We start from the raw sequence: 27577 nt of genomic DNA on the forward strand, positions 1-27577 counted from the left end.
CCTGCCAAGTTTCTAGACCCTGGTGCTTCAAGAGGAGCTTTGAAAAGGGCAATAGGGCATTTATTTATTCACGTTAAAGCATTCCTAAACCGCACAGCATTTCAAGAATCTCCCAGTCTAAAAAACGAACAAATATACAGTGGTACCTCGGGTTAAGTACTTAATTCGTTCCGGAGGTCCGTTCTTAACCTGAAACTGTTCTTAACCTGAAGCACCACTTTAGCTAATGGGGCCTCCTGCTGCCGCTGCACCACCGGAGCCCAATTTCTGTTCTAATCCTGAAGCAAAGTTTTTAACCTGAAGCACTATTTCTGGGTTAGCGGAGTGTGGATATATGATTTTTGTGGTTCGTGCTGTGGCCACAGACATGTGATTTGACAGTGAGTTTGGAATAGCCCAATGCAAAAATCCTGAGGATCCATGTGGATCCATGCTTTGTAACCACGGAGGAGGGAAGGAAGGGGAACCATGGATCCTTTGCTCACGACTGCAGCAGATCCCCCCCGCCACCCGCAGGCATTCGCTCCATAACACGCACAGACATTTCCCCTTACTTTCTAGGAGGAAAAAAGTGAGTGTTATGGTGCAAAAAATACGGTATGTAACCTGAAGCGTCTGTAACCTGAGGTACCACTGTACTGTTAAAGCAAATGAAATGATAATGAAATAATAAGACTGAACTTTACAAAACCCACACATATATAAACAGGAACAAAAACGGAGCCTGATAAAACAGCAATATAAAAACACAGAAAAGCGAACAAAACAGAAAATCAGAGGACTCAAAAACATGTAAAATGGGGGCTTTTCTTATGGTGCAGGGAAATCCTGGGCATATAAATATACCCTCTGCTTCCTGCTCTTGAACCAGTTACTAATGCAGGAAAGGATCTTATCTGTTATGCCATGATTAGGAAGGGGAAAGTCCATATCTCCCCCCCCCCCTTCCCTGAGTTCTTGGTTGCTTCCAGAACTCCTGAATGTTCAGGTAGAATACTTACCAGCTGGAAATTCCTGGCTTTTGAACCAGCCACTCCTGGCTACTCTTTCATTTTCACTTTTTTTCTTTCTTTTTGGCAGGTACATGACCTCTGTGACAATTTTTGCCACCGCTACATCACTTGCCTCAAGGGGAAGATGCCCATCGACTTGGTCATCGACGACAGAGACGGAGGCTCGAAATCCGACCTTGAAGATTTTGGCGGCTCCTGCGCTAGCCTCTCCGATCAGGTAGGACACCTGCGGGGCATGAGCTTTGGGCAGCAAGCCCTGGCTGCAGCCAAACCGTTTGCCTGCTGCAATCATAATTTGACTTTAAGAAAAAGGAGGCACGTTTTCAAGGAGTTTTCTGCCGACCTGGAAATTTGCAAATGTAGATTCTCAGATGTGTGTCTGAATGTTGTGCTTGTGATCAGCGGCATCAACTATATTGCAAAGTCAAGTAAATTGCAAAATGTTTTATAGGAAAAGTGGAATGGTGTGAAGATCTCCCAGTGCCAATATATTTCACATCTGGCAACCAACCCTTGGGTTTCAGATAGTACACGGTTAAAAGTAAAGGTACCCCTGACCATTAGGTCCAGTCGCAGACAACTCTAGGGTTGCGGCACTCATCTCGCTTTATTGGCCGAGGGAGCCGGCGTACAGCTTACGGGTCATGTGGCCAGCATGACAAAGCTGCTTCTGGCGAAACCAGAGCAGCGCACAGAAATGCCGTTTACCTTTCCGCCGGAGCGGTACCTATTTATCTACTTGCACTTTGACGTGCTTTCGAACTGCTAGGTTGGCAGGAACAGGGACCGAGCAACAGGAGCTCACCCAGTCGTGGGGATTCGAACCGCCAACCTTCTGATCGGCAAGCCCTAGGCTCTGTGGTTTAGACAGAGCGCCACCTGCGTCCCCGTCTAGTACATGGGTAGAGGAGTATAAAAAGCCTGGTACACAAATTTCCACGGCCCTCCAGCGGCTCATTTACCAGAAGTAATGTATTTAACGTTAACTCTGGAAGTCTTTACTCAAATTCTCACATTCTTGGCATAGTCTGTCATCTTCTTGGGGGTGAAGAAGAGCATGCGAGTGGCCTCATTGAACAGGATCTTCTCATAGGCCTTCTCAATGCAGTTGGCAATTTCATCCCTGGGGTGGAAGGGAAAAAACGGAACACAAGCAGGTCAGGTCACCCAGACAGAATTCTTGGCACACAACTCGGCTGCTGCTAAGCAGGGTCAATAATAATAATACAGTGGTGCCCCGCAAGACGAATGCCTCGCAAGACGAAAAACTCGCTAGACGAAAGGGTTTTGCGGTTTTTGAGCTGCTTCGCAAGACGAATTTCCCTATGGGCTTGCTTCGCAAGACGAAAACGTCTTGCGTTTTTTGCAAGTTTGTTTCCTTTTTCTTAACACCGTTAATACAGTTGCGACTTGACTTCGAGGAGCAACTCATAGAACGCGGTGTGGTAGCCTTTTTTGAGGTTTTTGAAGACTTTGGCGATTTTTGAAGCTTTCCCAAAACTTTTCCGACACCGTGCTTCGCAAGACGAAAAATTCGCTAGACGAAAAAACTCACCGAACGAAGTAAATTCGTCTTGCGAGGCACCACTGTATATTGATTATTAATATCCTTCTAACTTGCGCTATGTTATGGCCTGGGATTCGGACTCGGATGCTGAACCTGAGGGATCCCAGCCTGCACAGGATTCCCCACCTCCAGAACCAGCTGAGCTGGGGCTGGGGCATGAGCCTGAAGGGTCCTCACCTGTGCTGGATCCTCAGGTGCAGGCACCAGCTGAGTCTGCTCTGAGGTGATGGAGGACCCATTGCCTTCAGGTGCTCCACTCTCAGCCCCGTCAGAGGAAGCTGAGGTCGCCTCTGGGTCCGGTAACCCTCCAGCCTCTCCTGAGCTGCAGAGGATCGGGGCTGCCCTATGCCTCGGGGCACACAAAAGCCAGCCAGAACAGTCCCAAGTTGTTGGTAGCCTGTTCCTGCCTGCACCCTGTCCTGCTTTTCTGCCGGAGCTCCTGACCTCACCCGACTCCCTGCCTTGGACCCAGCTTCAGCTCTGACGGACTGCCTCCATACTGCAACCTCGACCTCATGGTTAGCCCACGGGACCAGCACACACTAGCAAGTTCCTTTACTTAGCAGAGTTTACATTCCCCTTTTTACACGTACAGCAGATAGCTGGCTGCAGGCTTGTGTAAGCCTCTCACATTACCTGTCTCAGATTGTATTGTACGTTCCTGGTAAGTTCCCTTGAATCCCTCTTAAAAGAATAAAGACGCCACAATCTTATTCAAAGTCAATAAAAGAAGTTTACTTACATCAGTTCACAGTTGGACCCCTGAAGGCAGACTTAGTTACAAATATGTACATGTGGATCTACCCCATATTGGAGGATAATCCCAGAACTTCTGCTAGCTGAGAGCTAGCAGAGCAGTCCTAGCTAGAAGCTGGTCAAATGAAGAAGGAAGTGAAAAAGAGAGAGTGCTGTGTGACTCATCCTTTTGTTACCTGGACAGGTTAGGTCACGCCCACCTTCTATCACATGCAAAAGGAAGGATGGTCCAGCCAGGAGGAACAGGAAGTTTCAACTGGCTGGACCAAACATCCCTTTGCATGTCCACTCTAGGAAGACAAGGAATGTTGTATTTGACTGCTCCCAGTGGATTACATCCCACAAGATGGACCCTTATCTAGAACCATGGAAAGCTACTACCGCCAGTGTAGACAATAATGTGCTACATGGACCAATGGTCGGACTTGCAATACAGCAAATTCCTATTTTCCCTATAGCCAATGTGCAATTGGGGTAACAGCAGGAATTTCCAGATCGTTATTTCACATTGCAATTTGGGATGCTAGAGTTGTTGTGCTAGTTAAAGAGGATAGTGATCTGGCTTAATGCTTCATTTATTTCCTTTTTTATTTTACAATGGCACATAGCTCTTTTTCTCCTGTGGAAACAACCCTTTATAATTAGTTATTTATTACCATTAGCTGCACCGCCTTTTGTGATGAAATTTTAAGTCCGTGTTCGTCGTTTTCTCTGCTCTCTTGACATGCTGGAATTCTGTTCTTCCCATCCCTGAAAAGGGCAGGTTGAAACAATCACTTTAATAAATAAGTAATCCATCATGTGACCTTGTGTTTTCTTACCATTTCTGACCGACTTGCTTGGGTCAGCTTTCTTTATGCTGGGCAAGAGTTATAAGAAATCTTGTCTGGCCTCACTGCGCTCCCCTTTTTCTTTCTGAGAGTTAATGGCAACTTTTCAGAACCCAGTTGTTGTACTGGGGACATAAAATTTGCTGCTGCAATGATGTGATCCCACCCTCTTCAGTTTAGGGAATGATATCCACAGATATTTCTTGTGCAGCTGTTTCTTCCAAACATATTGAGTTCAGAAGAGTCCCTTCTAGTCTCAAATCCTGCTCTTATCCAGGGCCTGCTATTTTGTGCGTGAAAGTGTGGCGATCCTCACCTAACCTGATTTCTCTGCTGGGAGACCTGGCAAATATGCCCAATCTACTGCTTCAGTCTGTTACAAGTGCTACCTAATACTCATTCTGTAAGAAACTACAACTAATCCAGAATATAGTGGCCAGACTGGTGACTGGGAGCAGCTGCCGGGACCATATAACACCCATCTTTAACGATCTACATTGACTCCCAGTACGTTTCTGAGCACAACTCGAAGGGTTGGTGCTGATCTTTAAAGCCCTAAATGGCTTTGGCCCAGTACAGTCAAACGTTGGTTCTCTAATGGCTCCGTTTTTGAACATTTCGGCTCCCGAACGCCGGAAACCCAGAAGTAAATGCTCCAGTTTTTGAAATTTTTTTGGAACCTGAACGTTCCAAAGCTCTTGCAACCAATCAGAAGCCATGCCTTGGTTGTCGAACGGTCTTCCGGAACGGATTACATTCGACAATTGAGATTTGACTGTCTACCTGAAGGAGCGTCTCCATCCCCATCATTCAGCCGGGACACTGAGGTCCAGCTCCGAGGGACTTCTGGTGATTCCCTTCCTGCAAGAAGTGAGGTTACAGGGAACCAGACAGAGGGCCTTCTCTGTGGTGGCACCCGCCCTGTGGAATGCCCTCCCACCAGATGTCAAGGAAATAAACAACTATCTGACTTTTAGAAGACATCTGAAGGCAGCCCTGTTTAGGGAAGTTTTTAAGGTTTGATGTTCTGTTGTGTTTTTTATATTTTGCTGGAAGCTGCCTAGAGTGGCTGGGGCAACCTAGTCAGATGAGAGGCAAAGAAATAATAAAATTCTTATTCCTATAGGTGGGGCCAAAGCAAATGTGGGGGGTGCCGACGCCCTCCCTGTTTTCCTCTCCGCCCAACAGGCTGTCAGACAAGGGAAGAGCTCGCTTTTGCCACAGATCTGAAGTGACCACTTGCAGAGAGGCGGCCCTTGAAACCAGGCCATACAGAATTAGGCCAAGGGTCCATCTTGCCCACAGACCACCGATGACTCCCCAATGTTTAGGACAGAGGCTGTTCGCAGCCCTAGCTGGAGTTTCGAGGGTGCAAACCTTTTGCCTGCAAGTGCGCGTTTTGCCACGCGGCGATAATTTTTGCCGAGGCAGACGGAGGCGCAGAAATCACACTTGGATATCCTCAGGCAACCCGACGTCTCACATAAAGCATTTTGAAATATAGCTGACTTTGGGATCCCTCCCCACACCCCACACACCCTGTCCTGTCTCCTAACAGGTTTAGCCAGCCTCTGCTTGCTTCAAAAAGCCTTTTGATGGGCGGTGAGCCTTTTGCATCCTACAAAATCGAGCTTATCTCTCAAGCCGCTTCCCGCTCTTTTTGTTGTTGTTTAGTCATTTAGTCGTGTCCGACTCTTCGTGACCCCCTGGACCAGAGCACGCCAGGCACTCCTGTCTTCCACTGCCTCCCACAGTTTGGTCAAACTCATGCTGGTAGCTTCAAGAACACTGTCCCACCATCTCGTCCTCTGTCGTCCCCTTCTCCTTGTGCCCTCCATCTTTCCCAACATCAGGGTCTTTTCCATGGAGTCTTCTCTTCTCATGAGGTGGCCAAAGTCTTGGAGCCTCAGCTTCAGGATCTGTCCTTCCAGTGAGCACTCAGGACTGATTTCCTTCAGAATGGATCGGTTTGATCTTCTTGCAGTCCATGGGACTCTCAAGAGTCTCCTCCAGCACCAGAATTCAAAAGCATCCATTCTTCGGCGATCAGCCTTCTTTATGGTCCAGCTCTCACTTCCATACATCCGCTCTTTTTGGTCTACCATAATTTGGGGGGGGAAGTGATTAATAATGGTGTAAAATAAATATAACCCCTCCTCTCCCAGCCCGTATGGCTACTCTCGCCCCTTCCCCTGTAAGGGAAGTGGGGGAGGAGGGGAACCCAGCTCTCCTTGCAACATTCATGAGTTTGAAAGAAAAGGGTCGTACATTTGGAAAATAATTACCCCTGACAGTTAGCTGGTAATGAAGGAGACGTGGTCGCCTCTTGCAATGCCCCTGATCTCTCCCTTCCCCTCCCTGCTCCGCCAACTTTTTCATTTTTTCCCAAGCCCCGCTAATGCAGTCAACACATTCATTTGCCTATAGCAACTTCCTTGCATTTTTAATGTGCCCCGGGGCTATCGGGCTGGAAGCTTCGCAGAGTGGAGGGTTTTTTTGGGGGGGGGTTGGCGCAAGCAGATGGGGGGGGGAGGAGGCTAATTCTAGCAACATCCGCAGCCCAGCATCTGAGGACCGACTCCTTTCTTAGCCGTTCATCTCCTCTTCCACACTGAACATGAAGGGGAAAGAAAGTCAGTGTTGGATGGAGATCAGCCTTCTCCCATCTCCAGCGACTGCCTAAGGGGGCCTGTAAGCGAGGCCTGGTGGCCTGACCCTGTTTTTCCACCCCACACCCCGCTTTATCGCAGGTACACTGCGCCTCTACATGGAGGTTCTGATTAATAATAATAATAATAATAATAATAATAATAATAATACTACAGTGGTACCTTGGGTTACATACGCTTCAGGTTACATACGCTTCAGGTTACAGACTCCGCTAACCCAGAAATAGTACCTCGGGTTAAGAACTTTGCTTCAGGATGAGAACAGAAATTGTGCTCTGGCAGCGCAGCAGCAGCGGGAGGCCCCATTAGCTAAAGTGGTGCTTCAGGTTAAGAACAGTTTCAGGTTAAGAACAGACCTCCAGAACAAATTAAGTACCGTACTTAACCCGAGGTACCATGGTAATAATAATAATAAATTTTATTTATACCCCACCCTCCCCAGCCAGAGCCAGGCTCAGGGCGGCTAACACCAATAAAATCACAGTAAAAACATAATAGGGAAAAAGAGGGGGGGACAATTTAAAATACAGGTTAAAATGCAATTTAAAATGCATTAGCTATCGCATCCGAGGGCTTTCAATATGTGCCTAACCTCCCCCTCATTTTATTTTTTTAAAAAACAAGTCATCTGAATTTCCCATTTTTACCCTTTGACACTGAAGGCATCTATATTTAGACCCGTCCTGTTCTCCCAATTGTAAATTGCTAGGGCTAATTTTAATACTGCATTTTTATTATTTTTACACCTGCTGTGGGACCTTCTAATGAAGGGCAGGTAAGAAGCGCGCTTTGGGTGGGCCTCCATGGCGTGTAACGTTTGCCTGGCTTTTACCCAGGGCCCAGCCTTGACTGGGGCAGGCCATGCCCTGTGGAACTCCTTGCCAATAGAAGTTTGGCAGGAGCCATCCCTACCCTTTTTTTTAATGCCTTCTAAAAATGGTAACGTGCCTTTCAAAACCTGAGATTCTTACTGCAGCACTGTGTGTTATCTTCTTGTATGAAAGTGTGATTTTTAATACAGTGGTACCTCGGGTTAAGTACTTAATTCATTCTGGAGGGTCCATTCTTAATCTGAAACTGTTCTCAACCTGAGGCACCACTTTAGCTAATGGGGCCTCCCGCTGCCGCCGCGCTGCCAGAGCCCTATTTCTGTTCTCATCCTGAAGCAAAGTTCTTAACCTGAAGCACTATTTCTGGGTTAGTGGAGTTTGTAACCTGAAGCGTCTGTAACCTGAGGTACCACTGTAAATTTAAAAAAAATAAAGGTAGTGGCTTTTGCTGCAGCCGTCAGTTCCACGATTGGGCGCGGGGTGGGCAGGTGGGGAATGCTAATATCCCAAATAATAATTGTTGGAAATTCAAATCCCACCCCCGTTAACATGCTTAAGCCTCCGTCCTTAAGATGGGGAGCCAAATCTCAGCCCTGGACTTGACTCTTAAGCGGCTCTCTTGTGAAATCCGCTTTGGGCAGAAGCTGCTGGGCCTGCACTTAATTAACCGCTAGTGTTGCTACCTTCGCTTCCTAGAGTTTGAAACAGCGACCCCCTGACCCCTCCCTTCCCGTTTATTGTGGTCTACAAGTGTTAGGTTCGCTTTCGAAATCCGCAGCTCCTTAACCCCTTGAACCCCTTAGGCCTCTCGTTTGTGGGGCTCCTGTGATCAGCTCTGCCAGGTTAATCAGGGAGGGCATGAGAGGGCGGGGCGGGGGCGCGGGGGCCCCGGGGCTTTGTTTTAGTCCCCCGGCAAGTCGGGGGGCTGCAATCTGAGCCCCTTCGGTAGCTGCGCCAGAGGCCCGGTGTCCCCCTTTGAACTCTCTTCAATTGGGCAAGGGAAGGGGAGGGACGGGGGGGTCAAAATAATTACAGCCCCAGCGGAGGCGTTGTGGAAATCCCTGCTAAATCCTGGCCTCCTCCTTAAAGGATTTATGGGGAGGGGGAGGGAAAGGCTTGCATGGGAGAAGGAACTGGGAGCTGCGGATAAGGGAGTTGCTCCATGGTAGGGATTCCCTGAGCCGGCAGCAGCTTCTGGACAGGTGGAAGTCAAACCGGCGAAGTTGCCACCCTTGCCAGGAAAAACAAATTTCGTAGAATCGTAGCGTTGGAAGGGACCCTGAGGATCATCTAGTCTAACCCTGCTGCAATCAGGAACACGCAGCTGTCCCTTACGAGGATCGAACTTGCAACCTTGGCGTTATCAGCACCAGACTCTAACCAACTGAGCTATATTTTGTCCGTTCATTTCTTCCTGTCTGCACAGGGTCAGGGTAGGGAAGAATTTGCCTCCTGATTGTCCCTGTTTACAAACACACTAGGGATACTAATAATACCAGCCTACTTTGCAGGGACGGGACGCGGGTGGTGCTGTGGGTTAAAACCACAGAGCCTAGGGCTTGCCGATCAGAAAGTTGGCGGTTCGAATCCCCGCGACGGGGTGAGCTCCCGTTGCTCGGTCCCTGCTCCTGCCAACCTAGCAGCTCAAAAGCATGTCAAAGTGCAAGTAGATCAATAGCTACCGCTCCGGCGGGAAGGTAAACGGCGTTTCCGTGTGCTGCTCTGGTTCGCCAGAAGCGGCTTAGTCATGCTGGCCACATGACCCGGAAGCTGTACGCCGGCTCCCTCGGCCAGTAAAGTGAGATGAGCGCCGCTACCCCAGAGTCGGCCACGACTGGACCTACTGGTCAGGGGTCCCTTTACCTTTACCTTGCAGGGATATTGGGAGGACCTTTGAGGGGGTCCAGATTGGGGGCAGGCAGTTTGGTGCCTTCCAAATCATTGTTGGACTACAGTTCCCATAACGGGGGGCCACATGGCTAACTTTCCATACTGAGCAGCCAAAAGGACTGGGCAATGGGGGTGGTGGAAAGAGAGAAACTTTCCTAGAGAACTTTTTTTCTTCTCCTTGTCATATGCTCCGGGATGAGGGATGCTTCAAGGTCAATAAAGAATCAATTGCAAGGTGTTCTAATTGGTTTACATGTACCGTCTTAAGTTTTCCTAGCTGGGTCTCTGCCACAGGCATCTATTTTGTATGGCCTTTACATTCATCTGCTCTTATTTTCTGTGTTGTGCTTAGCTGGTTTTCCACGCCACGCTCATTGCATTTTGTACCTTGCCTTGAGGTATGGGTGGGGGAGGTGAAATAGTTAGCTAATTAGTTTAATAAAGAATACAATATAGATTTGACTCTGGTTGCATGGCCTTTGGGACAACTGAGGACATTCAAGGTTTGGCTCAGTTCTTGCAAAGCTTCTCTTCCAAGCCATTCACGGAACGCCCAAGGAATAAGAATTGCCTTGCAGGTGACAGATGAAGGGTTCTATCTATCTATCTATCTATCTATCTATCTATCTATCTATCTATCTATCTATTGTTACGGAAATACTGGGGGGGGCACATCTTTAAAGTTAAATATTACAAATATTATGCCTGAATGTATCCTTTCAACTTGACAGCTCAGGGAAGTTACCTAGCTTTAAAAATAATATAAAATCATCTCCTTTCCCAGTTCCCCCCATTCCAAAGCTTTTCCCCTTGAAAAAGGACTCCAGGAACTTCCCAGAGGTGACAATTGCTGGGCTCCTGTTAGCTAAAGGAAGCCAAATCTCATCATCTGACTCGCCTCAGGCTCCAGACATGCAAAGGAACTTCTATTGTACTTTTGGGTAGTGGGTACTTAAGACATATTTGTCTATGCTAATCTTATACCTGAGTCTTGCCCTGCCATGTCTGCTTATGATAATCTTGTACCAAGGACTTGTCTGGACATGTTTGCCAAGGTTAACCCCTCCCCTTTTGTGACATGTCAGTGATGTAGCAATGATGCTGTACGAACTGTATTCTGGGATATGGTGGGAAAGTTTTAAAAGTCTTTGTCACCCCATCCTCGGGGTTCAAATTTGCTCTTTGAACCTATTGCGCAATAAACTTTGGTCTACACCTATTTGCTCCGGTTGGCTGGACTCCTTCCTTTATTCCGCAGGGACCCGCGGGCCCGACCAGCAGCCTCGCACCTAGATTTTTTCCATAACACTATCTGTCTATCTATCTAATCTACCCTTCTGCTGATAACCATTCTTCCTGGGTTGGGAATGAAAGGAAAACATGGATCTGGGTAACCTCCTGGTGCCCACTCACACAGCTAACCTTGCCACATGTGCTCCTTTCTCCTGTAGAACAACTCTTGGATCCGGGACCACGATGAGACGGGATCCACGCACTCGGGAACGCCGGGACCTTCCAGCGGTGGGATTGCGTCGCAGAGCGGCGATAACTCCAGCGAACAAGGTAGGTTTAGTGGATGCTGGAGGGAGGAGAAAGGCTCTGCTTCCGTGGTCCTGGATTTTCTGTGTGGGCTCAAGGTAAGGAGAGCATTGCAGAGAGAGCCTTTTAGGTGGAATTAAGGATCTAAAGAAGGTGCGAAAGGTGATGTCTTTGACCAACAGCGCTAATACAGCAAAGAAAGAATTTAAGGGAACAATTGTAGAAAAAGAAAAGACATCCACCTCAAATAAAAATATTTGACACGGGCCAACAAAATAGGGAAGCTCAAGAAAAATAACTGTATAACAAAATACAGTGGTACCTCGGTTTTCAAACATAATCCGTTCTGGAAGACCATTCTAGTTCTGAAACGTTCAAAAACCGAAAACTCAGTATGGAAGCCTCAATACGGAAACTGAATATGGAAAACTCAATACGGAAGGTGTGTGGCATGTTTGACTTCCGAGGCGAGTTCGAAAACTGAAGCATTTACTTCTGGGTTTACAGCATTCGAAAACCGAAATATTCGTCAACAGAGATGTTCGAAAACCGAGGCACCACTGTACCAACAATGAACCAGGTAACCTGACAATAAACTATTGTTACATGGCAACGAAAGTTCAGAAACTGAGTTGAAAAAGTCAGTTACGATTACCATAATCGTGATAGTTGTTCTTAGCATTTAAACACTGCAGCCTTGCTCAGCCCGGGGTCTTCCAGATGTTTTGAACCATAACTCCCATCAGATCCAGCTTAATTCATTTGCCTTCAGTCTGGGAAGAGTGGTGCTGTAGAAGGACTTAACTGAAGGCAAGCAAAGTCAGTCCTGAGTGAGAGCAAGGCTTCCTGAATCTCCAAATCTCTCCAAAATCTCTGTAGCCAGCAATGCTTTTCGCAGCAGACTTGTCTGCAGACAGTGCTCCTCTTCCTCATTTCTGCTTTCGTATTAACTCAGCCATCTACGCCACAGCCCTGTGTGTCAGGCCATTATTTATGAGACTGGTCTTGCAAAATGATAATAATGAAGGGTGGAGGCTGAGGCAAAGAAAATGGTGGCTCGGCAGAGCCCCCCTCGTAAGATTATAACTGAGTCAGGATTTGTACAGGAGAGCTGCATCGAGCTGGCTATGGGGGGGGGGAGTCCCTCTGTAAAATCGCGGTCCCTTAGCAAAAGAGCAATGGCACACTGTAGTAATTTGTATGTTGCAACTGCAAACTTTCACCCAGCGATGAGATCATAGAATCATAGAATCATAGAGTTGGAAGAGACCACAAGGGCCATCGAGTCCAACCCCCTGCCAAGCAGGAAACACCATCAGAGCACTCCTGACATATGGTTGTCAAGCCTCTGCTTAAAGACCTCCAAAGAAGGAGACTCCACCACACTCCTTGGCAGCAAATTCCACTGTCGAACAGCTCTTACTGTCAGGAAGTTCTTCCTAATGTTTAGGTGGAATCTTCTTTCTTGTAGTTTGGATCCATTACTCCGTGTCCGCTTCTCTGGAGCAGCAGAAAACAACCTTTCTCCCTCCTCTATGTGACATCCTTTTATATATTTGAACATGGATGCTTCTGGGACTAAGATGCCGGTTATGATGAAGCGAGGGGGGCCAGTCGAGTCTGGAATAGAGGGACGTACCGTATTTTTTGCTCTATAAGACTCACTTTTTCCCTCCTAAAAAGTAAGGGGAAATGTGTTTGCGTCTTATGGAGCGAATGCAGGCTGCGCAGCTATCCCAGAAGCCAGAACAGCAAGAGGGATCACTGCTTTCACTGCGCAGCGATCCCTCTTGCTGTTCTGGCTTCTGAGATTCAGAATATTTTTTTTCTTGTTTTCCTCCTCCAAAAACTAGGTGTGTCTTATGGTCTGGTGCGTCTTATAGGGCGAAAAATACGGCACTTGTCTTGTTTTTCTAAAACATATGCAGCTGCTTGCAGAGCAAAGAGGGCCTTACAGAGTTTTCCATCTAAATTTAAGCAGTGTATTATGTGGGAAAGTCAGTAAAAGTTGGAGAGGAGGGCAGAGGGAAGGCTGAGCAGAGGGGAATGTGAGCACATCCAGTTACTTGCACTTCTTTTGGGACCCCAGTTGTAGGACCAAAGGCTCTCAGAAAATAAGAAGATAGGGCACATCAGAGAAACTATGCTTTGCATAGTGGTCTCGACCAGAGACAAGGTGGGGGGGGTATACCTTTGGGTTCCTAACATACCCCAGCTTACCTGCATACCCTTAAACTGTGCCAAGCAGTTCTGTATTTAGAGCGCTGTGGTTGGTTCCCCTGCACAGGGCACTGAGCCAAAGGGGTTCAAAATTGAGAAGATCCATGATTGAGAAGATCCATTTGCGGGCAGCAAATGTTGGCCTCGCTCAGGGTGCCAGACTCCCAAAGTTTGCTTCTGGAGCCAAGGCCACCCAAACCTAGCACAGAAATTATCAGCAGTGCTTCAGGAATTTGAGCTCTGTGAACTGAACGATGTAATGTGTATCTTATCAGCCAATGTATTTGATCGGGACACAATTATTCTTTGGATTCGACAGTCCTTTGAATTTTGCGGTGTACGATTCTCGGACGAAAGAAATGTCTCATTTAGAATAAAATGGATTTCGACGGGCATGCCTTCAGATGAGGTGTGTTCCGAAACGCTCGTTTTGCGAGAGAGCAAGTATTGGAATAAGTACAGTGGTACCTCGGGATGCGAACGGGATCCGTTCCGGAGCCCCGTTCACATCCTGAATGGAACGTAAGACGCAATGGCGCGCGTGTGGGTTGCGATTCGCCACTTCTGCGCATGCGCGTGACGTCATTTTGAGCATCTGTGCATGCACGAGTGGCAAAACCCGGAAGTAATACACTCCATTACTTCCGGGTTGCCGTAGAGCGCAACTCAAAAGCGCTCAACCTGAAGCACATTCAACCCAAGGTAAATGAAAACAAGTATTTAAGGATGAATTTTCACGTTGATTTTTTTAAAAAAACAAACCATCCCACAGGCAACTGTAAGAACAGAACAGGCCTATGAGCAAAAATGTGTGAAACCAGATCTCTCCATCGCAAGAAATTATGGCCAAACCCGTGCTAAGGTGGGGTGTTTTACTGGGGGGAGGATACAAACTGGCTTGTGTTATGCTCTCTCATCCAGATTCTGGAGCGTTGCAAGGGAGGCACCCCTGCGTACCAACGTTATGTTTTCCCTCCCCGTGCCCTAAGCCAGGAAGGAGATTCATCCTGGCCTCCCATCTGCGTTTTGCAATCCCCGCGCATGTGCAGAGAGGGCGTGAGCCCGCCTACAACACCTGCGAGCGTGTTCCGCAGAAAGCCGGGGATCGCAGTTATGCTAATTAGAGTGTGAGCGTTTACACACACACACACACACGGGCCTCTGCATTCCAGCAGTCGCCATCTGTTGAGCAAACACCCTGAGAATGGGGGCATCCAACTGAATAAAGGGAAAGCAAAGGCAAAAGGAGGGGGGGTGCTGGCAGCCCTCGAAGCTGGGGGGTCGCCCTGGGAGTCACTTCGGCGGAGCTGGAAGCCGCCCCGTGGAGCCTCCTCCTCCCCAGACCTTGCAGAGCACAGAAGTCAGCCTCCAATGGGAGGGTTTGCAAGGGGGGAGCGGGCGAGGGGGAGACGAGAAGGGAGGACCAGAGTGGGAGGAGGGGTAGATTGCCCTGGGAAAATCGAGAAACAGCATCCAGGTTTTAGAGGCGATGGGGTGAGCGAGGCCTCCTAGGAGAAGGAAGGAGATTTAGCCTGCTGACTTCCCACCCCCTCCCCACAAAATGGCCTGTCTTATAATAATAATAATTTATTATTTATACCCCGCCCATCTGGCTGGGTTTCCCCAGCCACTCTGGGCGGCTTCCAACAAAACACTAAAATATTATAACCTATTAAACATGAAAAGCTTCCCTAAACAGGGCTGCCTTCAGATGTCTTCTAAATGTCAGGTAGCTATTTCTCTCTTGGACACCTGGTGGGTGGGTGTTCCACAGGGCGGGCGCCACCACTGAGAAGGCCCTCTGCCTGGTTCCCTGTAACTTGGCTTCTCGCAGCGAGGGAACCGCCAGAAGGCCCTCGGCGCTGGACCTCAGTGTCTGGGCAGAATGGACACCCTCCATCCTGGTCCTTGCCTGCTGGTAAAAGAGGAGTGTTAGGAGGCCTGGCGTGCAGGGCTTTTAAGGGACAAAGAGTTAACATTTCCGTCCACTACCCCCTCATTCCCTTTCGCACAGTGCCCTTCAGGAAAGTTAGTCATCAGCCCAGTTGCTAATCCCTTGCAAATCAGCAAGGAGTGGTGAAATTGGCTGGACCAGTTTTTGAGATGCTTCTGGCCTAGAGAATTTGGCTTCCTTTGACTGCTTGGAGAGCTTGGGAGCAAATAGGGTGATGGTGAATGTGAATTAAGCTCTACCCCATGGGTAGGCAAACTAAGGCCCGGGGGCCGGATGTGGCCCAATCACCTTCTCAATCCAGCCTGCGGACAGTCCAGGAATCGGCGTGTTTTTACATGAGTGGAATGTGTCCTTTGATTTCAAATGCATCTCTGGGTTATTTGTGGGGCCTGCCTGGTGTTTTTACATGAGCAGAATGTGTGCTTTTATTTCAAATGCATCTCTGGGTTATTTGTGGGACATAGGAATTCGTTCACCCACCCCCCCCCAAAAAAAATATAGTCCAGCCCTCCACAAGGTCTGAGCGACAGTGGACTGGCCGCCTGCTGAAAAAGTTTGCTGACCCCTGCTCTACCCAACCTCTCTCCTTCTGTGGCACAAGCCGGCTACATCAGTTCTTCTAGGCAGGAAAAGTTCAAAACAACCACTTAATTTTTAATTTTTTAAACCAGATTAAAACACCCATCTGCATTCATCGTACCTAGATAGGCTTGCCAAAAGAAAAAATGTTTTCAGCAGGTGCTGGAAAAGTTTCGGTGAAGGTTCCTGCTTGAGATCAATTGGCAGGGAATTCCTAAGTGTGGGTGGGGGTTAGCCTAGACCAGGGGTCGGCAACCCATGGCTCCGGAGCCGCATGTGGCTCTTTTACACCTTTGCCGCGGCTCCGGGGCGGAAACTAGCGAGGGGAGGAGGCGCATTGTGCGCCCTGACACTCCCCACTGTAGCAGGCGCTGTACTGGCTGTGACGTCGCATGGGGCGGTGCGTGCGTTAGTCACGCACCGTCCCGACGTCACCTTCCCGCCCGCCCGCCCGCTACATTGTAAGGGGCATGTACGCTGGTCACTGCATTGAAAGGGGGCATGTACGCTGGTCACTGTTTTGAAGGGGAGTGAAGAACACACACACACAAAAAGGTAACTTGTTAATTTAACGTTTATTTCCATGAGGAGGAGTAATTCTGAGGGGTCAAACAAAGAAATAATTTTAAAAAGTGACAAAAAAGTTATTTTTATAATGACTAGTTTTGCAGCTCCCAGGTTTTTTTTCTTCAGAAACGGGTCCAAGTGGCTCTTTTTGTCTTAAAGGTTGCAGACCCCTGGCCTAGACTAGCTTTGAAGGCACCAGCCATTGAGACCATCACCAGCTGAAACCCACCCATTTTTTGACCCAGTTCCCCACCCTGCTCTTCTAACCACTAAGCATTGGCCTGATCCCAACGCTAGTCCTGCCCAGAGCAGATCCACTTAAATGAACAAGTCTGAGCTTGGGCCATTCATTGCAATGGGTCTACTTGGAGCACGGCTTGGTTGGAGACAGCCCTGTATTCTCTTTGTCCGACCGGACATCCATAAACCTGTCTGCAGGCCTCCAGAGACAGGCCTGGTTACTCATGGCAGGAACAGAAAATAGCCGGCCCCGTGTGTGTATGTGTGTGTGCCCTCTCATCTCATTCCAAGCTGAATGGTGACGTTCCGAGGGTCAAGGGGTCGGCGCCTAAATGGGAAGAGGAGGGGCAGCTTGCTTTTTGCAAAGCGAAATGCAGGGGGGGGAGGGGGGTGTTTCTTCCTGCCCACCAGCGACTTGATCAGCCGACATTTTTGCCCGACATTCCATTCCTTCTCTGGTTCAGTCAGCTTCTGTGGCTGCGCATGGGAAGTTGCAGGGGGACAGATGCATGCAACAAAAGCCACACACAAACACACACCAGCCCCAGCTTAAGTAGCAATGGGTTTAATAATAATAATAATAATAATAATAATAATAATAATAATATGCCACCTTTCGCCAGAAAACTGCAGCATGCAAGACCAATTTCACAACGTAACATCTATGTAACATCCAACTCAAAATAATTATACAAATGCAATTATTTTAAGGAATGCATAAAAAGGTAAAGGGACCCCTGACCATTAGGTCCAGTCGTGGCCGACTCTGGGGTTGCGGCGCTCATCTCGCTTTATTGGCCGAGGGAGCCGGCGTACAGCTTCTGGGTCATGTGGCCAGCACGACTAAGCCGCTTCTGGCGAACCAGAGCATCGCACGGAAACGCTGTTTCCTTTCCCGCCGGAGTCGTACCTATTCATCTACTTGCACTTTGATATGCTTTCGAACTGCTGGGTTGGCAGGAGCTGGGACTGAGCAACAGGAGCTCACCCCGTCGCAGGGATTCAAACCGCCAACCTTCTGATCGGCAAGTCCAAGGCTCTGTGGCCACCCGCGTCCCAAGGAATGCACAATGAAACGCAAATTCTCATAAAAGCAACAGCATAAATAGACAAGAAAATCAGCAGCAGGGTATCTAAACTACAAAGACATCCCACAGATGCAGAATCTTTTGTCAAAGGTAGCTCTGGATCCTAGCTACCTATAGAAAACAACAGAGTCTCCCAGCTCTCACCTGAGGGCTTTCCTTCCCTCTCCTAGTCTCTCACCCTAGGTGAGCTTTGCTTCTCTGCCTCTATCTCAAGGCACTTAGCACTTAAAAGTTCCTGTGCATTAACCCAACTCTTTACTGTGTACACCTCTAAAGCACATTTGAAGCACACTGTGCTACTGAGTACTGAATAAAGGGCTTGGTAAATTTAGGAAAGAGACACTTGTGGCGTTGTGGGTTAAACCACAGAGCCTAGGGCTTGCCGATCAGAAGGTCGGTGGTTCGAATCCCCACGACGGGGTGAGCTCCCGTTGCTTGGTCCCTGCTCCTGCCAACCTAGCAATTCAAAAGCACGTCAAAGTGCAAGTAGATCAATAGGTACCACTCTGGTGGAAAGGTAAACGGCGTTTCTGTGTGCTGCTCTGGTTCGCCAGAAGCGGCTTAGTCATGCTGGCCACATGACCCGGAAGCTGTACGCCGGCTCCCTCAGCCAATAAAGCAAGATGAGCGCCGCAACCCCAGAGTCGGCCACGACTGGACCTAAGGGTCAGGGGCCCCTTTACCCTTTACCTAAATTTAGGAACTGTTTTGCAACTCAGAAGTGTGTTCCTCTGGATTCCATGGGACTTACCCCCAGGTAAGTGTGTACTAGCGTTGCAGCCTTGATTGCATTGTGTGTGCAAATACGACCCGCACATCCATGTATGCGCTTGTGCCAATGTGTATACCATGAAAAGGAAGAATGGGGGAGTGAAATTGACTGGACCTGAAGCGCCGCAAAATCTGGTCTAGTCAATTTCTGCTGATTTGCAAGCGATTGGCACCTTGACAGATAAACTAGCTTTTCTGAAGGGCCGCTGTGAGGAAGGGAGTGAGATTTAGTGGGCCAGTCCGGGCCACCCCATCCATGAGGCAAGGTGAGGCAACTGCCTCAGGCGGCAAGTCCACTGGAGCAGCAGATTCTGGTGTCTGGTCCCCTGTCCCTCAGACCTTGTGGGGGGCCAGACTATTTTTTTTGGGGGGGGAATGAACCTATTCCTATGCCCCACAAATAACCCAGAGATGCATTTTAAATAAAAGGACACATTCTACTCATACAAAAACACTAGGCAGGCCCCACAAATAACCCAGAGGTGCATTTTAAATAAAAGGACACATTCTACTCATGTAAAAACACACTGATTCCTGGACCATTCGTGGGCCAGATTGAGAAGGCAATTGAGCCAGATCCGGCCCCCAGGCCTTAGTTTGCCTACCCATGGTCTGGTGGCTTCCAGGTGCCAACTCTTAGAGTAGGGGAATATATTCAGACCCTACAAGTGTCCCTATTTTCCAGGGACGCCCCTGATTTAGAGAAGCCATCCTGGTTTCTGAATCAATCCCGGAATGTCCTGCTTTTCCTTTGGATTTCCCTATTTTCATTGGAGAAATGTTGGAGGGTATGGAGTTATCCTGTACAGGGAAGGTTTTTTTTAATGTTTTGTTTTGTTTTAATGTTTTTATGTCTCTTGAAAGCTGCCCAGAATGGCTAGGGCAACCCAATCAGATGTGTGGGGTATAAATAGTAAAATTATCATTATGGAATGGGACGTCCCTATTTTCATCAGAGAAATGGTGGAGGGTATGTAAATTAGGGATGAGGGGAGAAATTAGAGGGATTTTCCTCGGAGATCAGGCTCCTTTATCCCATTATAAATAATAATAATAATAGCAAAGTGTTTACACAACTAGCTTAGGCTGGGATCTGTGCCCCTGTGGTGCTAAAGGTACAGTGGTGCCTCACAAGACGAAAAGAATCTGTTCTGTGATTCTCTTCGTCTAGCGGTTTTCTCGTCTTGTGAAGCAAGCCCATTGACGGATTAGCGGATTAGCGCTATTAGCGGCTTTTAGCGGCTTTTAGCGGCTTATCTGCTGATCAGATCAGCTGATAAGTGGCTTAGCGGCTTAGAAAAAAGGGGGGGAGGAAAAAAACCCAGCAGGAACTCGCAAGACATTGTCGTCTTGCGAAGCAAGCCCATAGGAGATTCGTTTTGCGAAGCACCTCCAAAACAGAAAACTCTTTCGTCTAGCGAGTTTTCCGTCTTGCGAGGCATTCGTCTTGCGGGGCACCACTGTACTTTGGATAAGGAAACTCTGGGTGATCTGGGAAGGCCTGGGCTAAAGTCCTACCTCTTTCCACATCCGGTTCCACTGGAAAGCCACCATTTCTAAGCCTCGGTTTCCCCTATCTGTGAAATGGGGGAATACTGCAGTGAGGACACATGAGAGAGCTGCATTTTTATCTTAGGACTGCAACCTTTCACTAATAGGTTAGTCAACAAAATCTTTTTGTAATTTGATTAGTGCTGGCTAAGCAAAAGAATCAAAGGCACATTTTAATTCTGGGTTAGGACGTTAAGAAACCTGCTTGTTTATGTTTTGAGACTAGTTCTTGTATGTGACCAACAACGGGGAATGGGAAAGTAGAAAAATCAAAGCCTTCTCTTTCCTGAAACAAGGAGCAGCAGCTTTCATTTATTAAATTGCAAATCATTTCAAAATGGGATCTATTTTTGGTAATGTGCACATTTATTACAACTTAATTAGATAAAAGACAGACAATTAATCAAATAAGCACCCGGAATACAAAAGCTTGTTTTTTTCTAGGTTCAGATATTGTGTTTCTTCATTTAGGAAGAATGTGCACTGTCTGTTCTGTGGCAGAATACAGAAGTGAGAGCCTCGTTGAAGCACTCTATTTCCCCAACCCCTGCTCTGCCTAGTCTAATCATAAACCATAAATCCACGTATAATGTGGTAAGCAGACAAGAAAGGTGTAGAAGCGTGCTGCCTGACCTTATCAAAGTCCCTAATCCTGTGATCTGCAAAAAAATATAAAAATAAAATGATGACAGTGCTGAATTTGCCCAAATTTCTTTTGGTGAGGCTCTGCTGCCGTTGTGCAAATCTCACTGCAGTGACGTTGCTGCAGCCTTTTTATTTTGGAATTTTGGCTTTTGGGCTTGCCTGGAAAAGCTTGACCTCCCGACTGCATCGCCCTCCTGGTTTTGTTCTTTTTGCAAAGAGCTGCTGCAGTTTTTGCAAAGAACTGTCCTTGCGCACCCCTCTGCAAGCGGAGTTCTGGAAACAGAGGGCAATGGGTTTTACTTTTTGCATTTTTTGGGGGGGGGGTGGAGAGCGGGAGAGGGGAGGAAAGCAGGGTGGGGCTGGTGATCAAGTGGGGACACGGGTGATGTCTGCTGGAAGCCCCCGACAGCAGCGCTTTCTCTGATGCATAATTTACGTCCCCCTCCAGGCAGGGCTTTTAAGCTGCCTTTTAGCCGGAGGATATAAAAGCATGACAGCTGTTCCATTGGGCTAGGATTGGGCGGGTGTAGGGGGGAAAGAGACGGGATTTTATGTTTGTTAGGCGAGGCTTGTGTGCAAAGGGAGGCGGGGAGCGTGTGATAGCAGGGGGTTCCACACTGCAGGGCCCCCTCTCCTTTCCTTGGGCATTGACAGGAGGAAGGAAGTTCTATCTTCAATTTTCTGAGAGCCCCGCTAGGAAAGGAGGTTGACTCAAAACGGCCAGAAGTCAATGGGGTTTTTCCTTGTTAATTCTGCTTCTGTGTGGCATAAGAAACCTTATTTTATTAGCTTTTAAATCTCGCCTTTCGCCCCCGAGAGCTCAAGGTGTTGTCCTTCCTTTTTTAATAATCCCGACGACGACCACCCTGTAAGGTAGACCAGGCTGAGAACGTGATTGATGGGCCTAAGGCAGTGGTTCTGAAACTTCTTTATCTGGGCCATGTTTTCAGAAGAAGAAGGAAGGCTCGCTCCACACAGAATTTCTTATTATTGAGAAATACATTGGAAAATGAAATGGAACGGCTGCATCAATAGGAGTATAGCATCTAGATCAAGGGAAGTAATAGTGCCACTGTATTCTGCTCTGGTCAGACCTCACCTGGAGTACTGTGTCCAGTTCTGGGCACCACAATTCAAGAAGGACACTGACAAACTGGAACGTGTCCAGAGGAGGGCAACCAAAATGGTCAAAGGCCTGGAAACGATGCCTTATGAGGAATGGCAAAGGGAGCTGGGCATGTTTAGCCTGGAGAAGAGGAGGTTAAGGGGTGATATGATAGCCATGTTCAAATATATAAAAGGATGTCACATAGAGGAGGGAGAAAGGTTGTTTTCTGCTGCTCCAGAGAAGCGGACACGGAGCAATGGATCCAAACTACAAGAAAGAAGATTCCACCTAAACATTAGGAAGAACTTCCTGACAGTAAGAGCTGTTTGACAGTGGAATTTGCTGCCAAGGAGTGTGGTGGAGTCTCCTCCTTTGGAGGTCTTTAAGCAGAGGCTTGACAACCATATGTCAGGAGTGCTCTGATGGTGTTTCCTGCTTGGCAGGGGGTTGGACTCAGTGGCCCTTGTGGTCTCTTCCAACTCTAGGATTCTATGATTCTATGGCTCCTGGTCGTGCTTGATTTATAACACAGAACACAACTATGTGGGAGCCAGTGTGGTGTAGTGGTTAAGAGCGGTGGACTCGTAATCTGGTGAACCGGGTTCGATTCCTCGCTCTTCCACATGCAGCTGCTGGGTGACCTTGGGCCAGTCACACTTCTCTGAAGTCTCTCAGCCCCACTCACCTTCACAGAGTGTTTGTTGTGGGGGAGGAAGGGAAAAGGAGATTGTGAGCCGCTTTGAGACTCCTGAAGGGGAGTGATAAAGCGGGATATCAAATAATTTCCCCCCTCTATACTTACTACACTGAAATGTTTAAGTGTTTCTTCAATGATCCTTGAACCTTCCTGCCACACGTGCTCTGCTCCCCTGCCACACCAGTGTGGCGCACCACACCCTTGAGAACCACTGGCCTACGGTCACTCAGTGAGCATCAGGGCTGAGCAGGGCCCTCTGCCTGGTTCTTCCTGGTCCTAAAGCAGCACTCCAACCACTGAACCACACTGCCTCATCTTCAGAACCTTTCATGGTTATGCAGAGGCGGTTTGAGGGAAGTGCGACCGGGTGCCGCCCTGCAGGGAGCGCCGAAACAATACTGTAGAACGGAGTGTGAGAGGCAGGGGGCACCGAATTTTTACGTCGCTGAAATTTCAGAGCCCAAAGTCTGCCACTGAATTATGGGATGTATTTCAAATAAACGCAGCACATCATGTTCTTCCTTAGTAATCCGCCATCCCTGAGAGAGAGAGAGAGAGACTGAGAGTGCCTTCCCTAAGCCCACTCTGTGAGGTGAGATTTAAAATGGGTGGGACTTCCAAGTCCTTTGCCTCCTCATGATATTAAAACTTGTTACAGTGGTGCCTCTGGTTGCGAACGGGATCCGTTCTGCGGCGCATCTGCACATGTGTGGGTTGTGATTTGTTGCTTCTGCGCATGCGCATGATGTTGTTATGCACGTCTGCGCATGTGCAAGCAGTGAAACCCGGAAGTAACCCTTTCCGGTACTTCCGGGTCACTGTGGGATGTATCCTGAAAGAACGTAACATGAAGCAAACGTAACATGAGGTATGACTGTACAATGGTACCTTGGGTTATAGACGCTTCAGGTTACAGACTCTGCTAACCCAGAAATAGTACCTCGGGTTAAGAAATTTGCTTCAGGATGAGAACCGAAATTGTGCGGCGGTGGCAGCAGCAGCAGGAGGCCCCATTAGCTAAAGTGGTACCTCAAGTTAAGAACAGCTTCAGGTTAAGAACGGACCTCCAGAACGAATTAAGTTCTTAACCCGAGGTACCACTGTACATGTTATACAGAAAGGTCTCCAAGCCTATTTAAAAACATAAGCATAAGTTATAGCATACATTACAGCATACATTATAAAGCAACTATGTAGGACGTTGGCATGTGTTTTAATCTGGATTTTAGCTTCTTCTTGTTGTTGTTGTTTAAAGGCTTTAAAATGTTGGTTTTTTATTGATAATTTCATTGATTAATTCTTCTTGTAAACGGTTTTGAGAGTTTTGGGACTTTTCAGTCCAACGGGATATGAATTCTATGAATTAATCAAACAAACAAACAGATGTACAGAGAAATGCATGCAGTTCATAAGAAAGAAATACACAAGGCACACACACACACCCGGCCCCAAATAAAGGTGCCTCCCCCAAGATGTTTGCTGTTGATTTAGGGCGATTCGTCATAATTTTCTTTCCACTAAGACAAACCCCAGAGCAGGGTTACAGCATAAAAAGTATAGAATAAAACGAAACAGTCAGGGGTGGGGAATCCAACCACCACACTAACCAACTCAAACATCCCATCCCAGCACTGCAAGAGTGGCGTTGCTGGACTCCATCTCCCAGCAGCACCAGCCAGCATGCCTAATGGTCAGGGGTGATGAGAGATACAACGGCATCGGCAAAGTGCCACAGGTTCACCACCTCCGAGGCTGGTTAATTATCTGATATCTGGAATGGGTCATTATCTGGTGCCTCCCTGTGGAATCTGGTGGCTAATCTTTGGCCTCCCAGTTATTGCTGGACCACAGGCTCCCAATATCGCTAAACACTAGCCATGCTGGCTAGAGCGGTTGGGAGTCCAACCATGTCTGGAGGAGCCTTAGGCTCTGTTCCCTGTCTTGTCTACTTGCGAGCGGAGGAGATGTCTGTGGCCAAGTATAGAATCGTAGAGCTGTAGGGACCCTGGGGGTCATTCATAGAATCCTAGAATCCTAGAATCCTAGAGTTGGAAGGGACCACAAGGGCCATCGAGTCCAACCCCCTGCCAAGCAGGAAACACCATCAGAGCACTCCTGACATATGGTTGTCAAGCCTCTGCTTAAAGACCTCCAAAGTAGGAGACTCCACCACACTCCTTGGCAGCAAATTCCACTGTCAAACAGCTCTTACTGTCAGGAAGTTCTTCCTAATGTTTAGGTGGAATCTTCTTTCTTGTAGTTTGGATCCATTGCTCCGTGTCCGCTTCTCTGGAGCAGCAGAAAACAACCTTTCTCCCTCCTCTATGTGACATCCTTTTATATATTTGAACATGGCTATCATATCACCCCTTAACCTCCTCTTCTCCAGGCTAAACATGCCCAGCTCCCTTAGCCGTTCCTCATAAGGCATCGTTTCCAGGCCTTTGACCATTTTGGGTGCCCTCCTCTGGACACGTTCCAGTTTGTCAGTGTCCTTCTTGAATTGTGGTGCCCAGAACTGGACACAGTACTCCAGGTGAGGTCTGACCAGAGCAGAATACAGTGGCACTATTACTTCCCTTGATCTAGATGCTATACTCCTATTCAGTTCAGCCCCCTCCAATGCAGGAATCTTGGCTAAAGCATCCATGACAGATGTCTGTCCAAACCTTAAAAACCTCTAAGGAAGGAGGGTCCACAGCCTTCCAAGATAGTCCGTCCCACTGTCCAACAGCTCCTACTGTCAGAAAGTACTTCCTAGTGTTTAGTTGGAATATTCCATGTGATTTGTTGTTGTTTAGTGGTTTAGTCATGTCCGACTCTTCATGACCCCATGGAGCAGAGCACGCCAGGCACTCCTGTCTTCCACTGCCTCCCACAGTTTGGTCAGCTTCGAGAACACTGTCCAACCATCTTGTCCTCTGTCGTCCCCTTCTCCTTGTGCCCTCCATCTTTCCCAACATCAGGGTCTTTTCCAGCGAGTCTTCTCTTCTCATGAGGTGGCCAAAGTATTGGAGCCTCAGCTTCAGGATCTGTCCTTCCAGTGAGCACTCAGGGCTGATTTCCTGAAGAATGGATAAGCCTGATCTTCTTGCAGTCCATGGGACTCTCAAGAGTCTCCTCCAGCACCATAATCCAAAAGCATCAATTCTTCGGTGATCAGCCTTCTTCATGGTCCAGCTCTCACTTCCATACATCCATGTGATAGCCTTTAGCTATTGGAAGATGGCCATCATATCTCCTCTTTTTGAGGCTAAACATACCCAGCTTCTTCAACCATTCCTCATAAGGCTAGGCTTCTAGACCCTTGATCGTGTACGCCATTTCTCTCTCCTTTTGTGTTGATCCAGTGGACGTGTTACGGGCCCTGACTGATCACCCTGTGACAACTGGCTCTGCCTCAAGGACGGAGGCAGCCCATCATAAATTGACGGATCGTCTGTCTGCTTTATCCCTCTTAACTCGCTGCTGTTTGCTCTGACTGATGAGGGCTCACCAGACCAGTGCTGACATCTAGAGAGGCTACAGCTTGAACCAGCCACTTTTTGCATGCAAGACACATTCTCTACCATGACTGCTAGGTAAAGGACCATTAGGTCCGGTCGTGGCCGACTCTGGGGTTGCGACGCTCATCTCGCTTTATTGGCCGAGGGAGCTGGCATACAGCTTCCGGGTCATGTGGCCAGCATGACTAAGCCGCTTCTGGCGAACCAGAGCAGCGCACGGAAATGCCGTTTACCTTCCCGCCAGAGCGGTACCTATTTATCTACTTGCACTAGCGTGCTTTTGAACTGCTAGGTTGGCAGGAGCAGGGACCGAGCAACGGGAGCTCACCCTGTCGTGGGGATTCAAACTGCCGACCTTCTGATTGGCAAGTCTTAGGCTCTGTGGTTTAACCCACAGCGCCACCCGTGTCCCTCCACCATGACTGCTAATGCCTGCCTAATGGACAGGGTTAGCCGGTCATCTATGGTGGCCAGATCCGAGGAACACCTGCTAACCAGGAAACAAAAGAGAGTAGTCCTTTTCACAGTTACACTATGGAACTCACTCACACAAGAGCCGGGGTGGCCACCAACGTGAATAGTTTCAAAAGGGGATTAGACAAATTCACGGAGGATAAATGATCAATTTACGACGGCTGTTCCTGCCCCCAAATAACACACTCAGTCCCCTCAGGGCTAGTTCAGACGTGTTCCCGGCACAATTTGCTTTTAGCTGCTGGTTTAGAAATCAAGGACTGTATGCCAAGATATTTAAAAAGACCTCCATGCCAGATGCAGGGACAAATATAGGACATATATTACCTTTATATTCTGTTCATGAATGCCCGATCGTGTCTGTCTGGTTGCTGTGTGTAGCAGTATTCTAAACCATATGGATCCATCAAAGCAGTTCATATCCATAACCTCGTTCCTGCTCTTACAGCTGCGATGTAGCAGCTGGGTCTGTAATGTTCAGCCAGCTATGCGCGTGAGCGGGTCAAAGTGAGTAGAGGGAGAAGGGGAAACTATCTAGAGGCTCACTATTCTTAAAGACCCTGATTTCATCACAGATTTCAGTTTACAACAGTCCTCCCAAGGGTGAAATTCCACCAGCAGCCTCTAGAGGGCCTCTAGCATTCGACGCTTGATACCATGTCTCCCTCTAGTGGCCACATGTGGTATGACTCCAAAACCTCTTTCAAACGGAACCACAGCAGATTTAGTCCCACACCAGGTACAAACTTTCTGGGCCTCTTTCTCCGACCATCTTTCTCAAAGGGTTTTCTCTCTCCATTTCTGCTTCTTTTTTCCTCGCAGGGGACTGTCTAGACAACAGCGTGGCCTCCCCCAGCACGGGAGATGACGACGACTTAGACCGAGACAAAAAACGGAACAAGAAAAGAGGGATCTTCCCCAAAGTGGCCACAAACATTATGCGTGCGTGGCTATTCCAACACTTGTCGGTAAGAACGTGGATCTTTGTGGAGGGAAAGGGTAGGAGAGAAGGGAAGTCGCCAGGATCATAGAGAACTGCCTTATGCGGAATCAAACCATTAGTCCATCTGGCTCAACAGTGCC

At 48.1% G+C, this 27577-nt stretch overlaps 1 protein-coding gene and 1 long non-coding RNA gene across 2 annotated transcripts in view; one reads left to right on the forward strand and one right to left on the reverse strand.

The window, feature by feature from the left end:
• Positions 1–27577, forward strand: part of MEIS3 (Meis homeobox 3) — a 79216-nt gene that overhangs the window by 33343 nt on the left and 18296 nt on the right. Inside the window, exons 6-8 of the mRNA XM_083515944.1 lie at positions 1081–1230; positions 11007–11118; positions 27317–27462. Of these exons, the coding sequence (XP_083372070.1) occupies positions 1081–1230; positions 11007–11118; positions 27317–27462 (408 nt within the window). The remainder of the gene's footprint in view (positions 1–1080; positions 1231–11006; positions 11119–27316; positions 27463–27577) is intronic.
• Positions 1–27577, reverse strand: part of LOC310712760 — a 63741-nt gene that overhangs the window by 19668 nt on the left and 16496 nt on the right. Inside the window, exon 2 of the long non-coding RNA XR_014528992.1 lies at positions 24664–25093. This is a non-coding gene — a long non-coding RNA (uncharacterized lncRNA). The remainder of the gene's footprint in view (positions 1–24663; positions 25094–27577) is intronic.

This window comes from Podarcis liolepis (assembly GCF_965112155.1).
Source record: "Podarcis liolepis genome assembly, chromosome: 7".
In the NCBI taxonomy this organism is placed as follows: domain Eukaryota; kingdom Metazoa; phylum Chordata; class Lepidosauria; order Squamata; family Lacertidae; genus Podarcis; species Podarcis liolepis.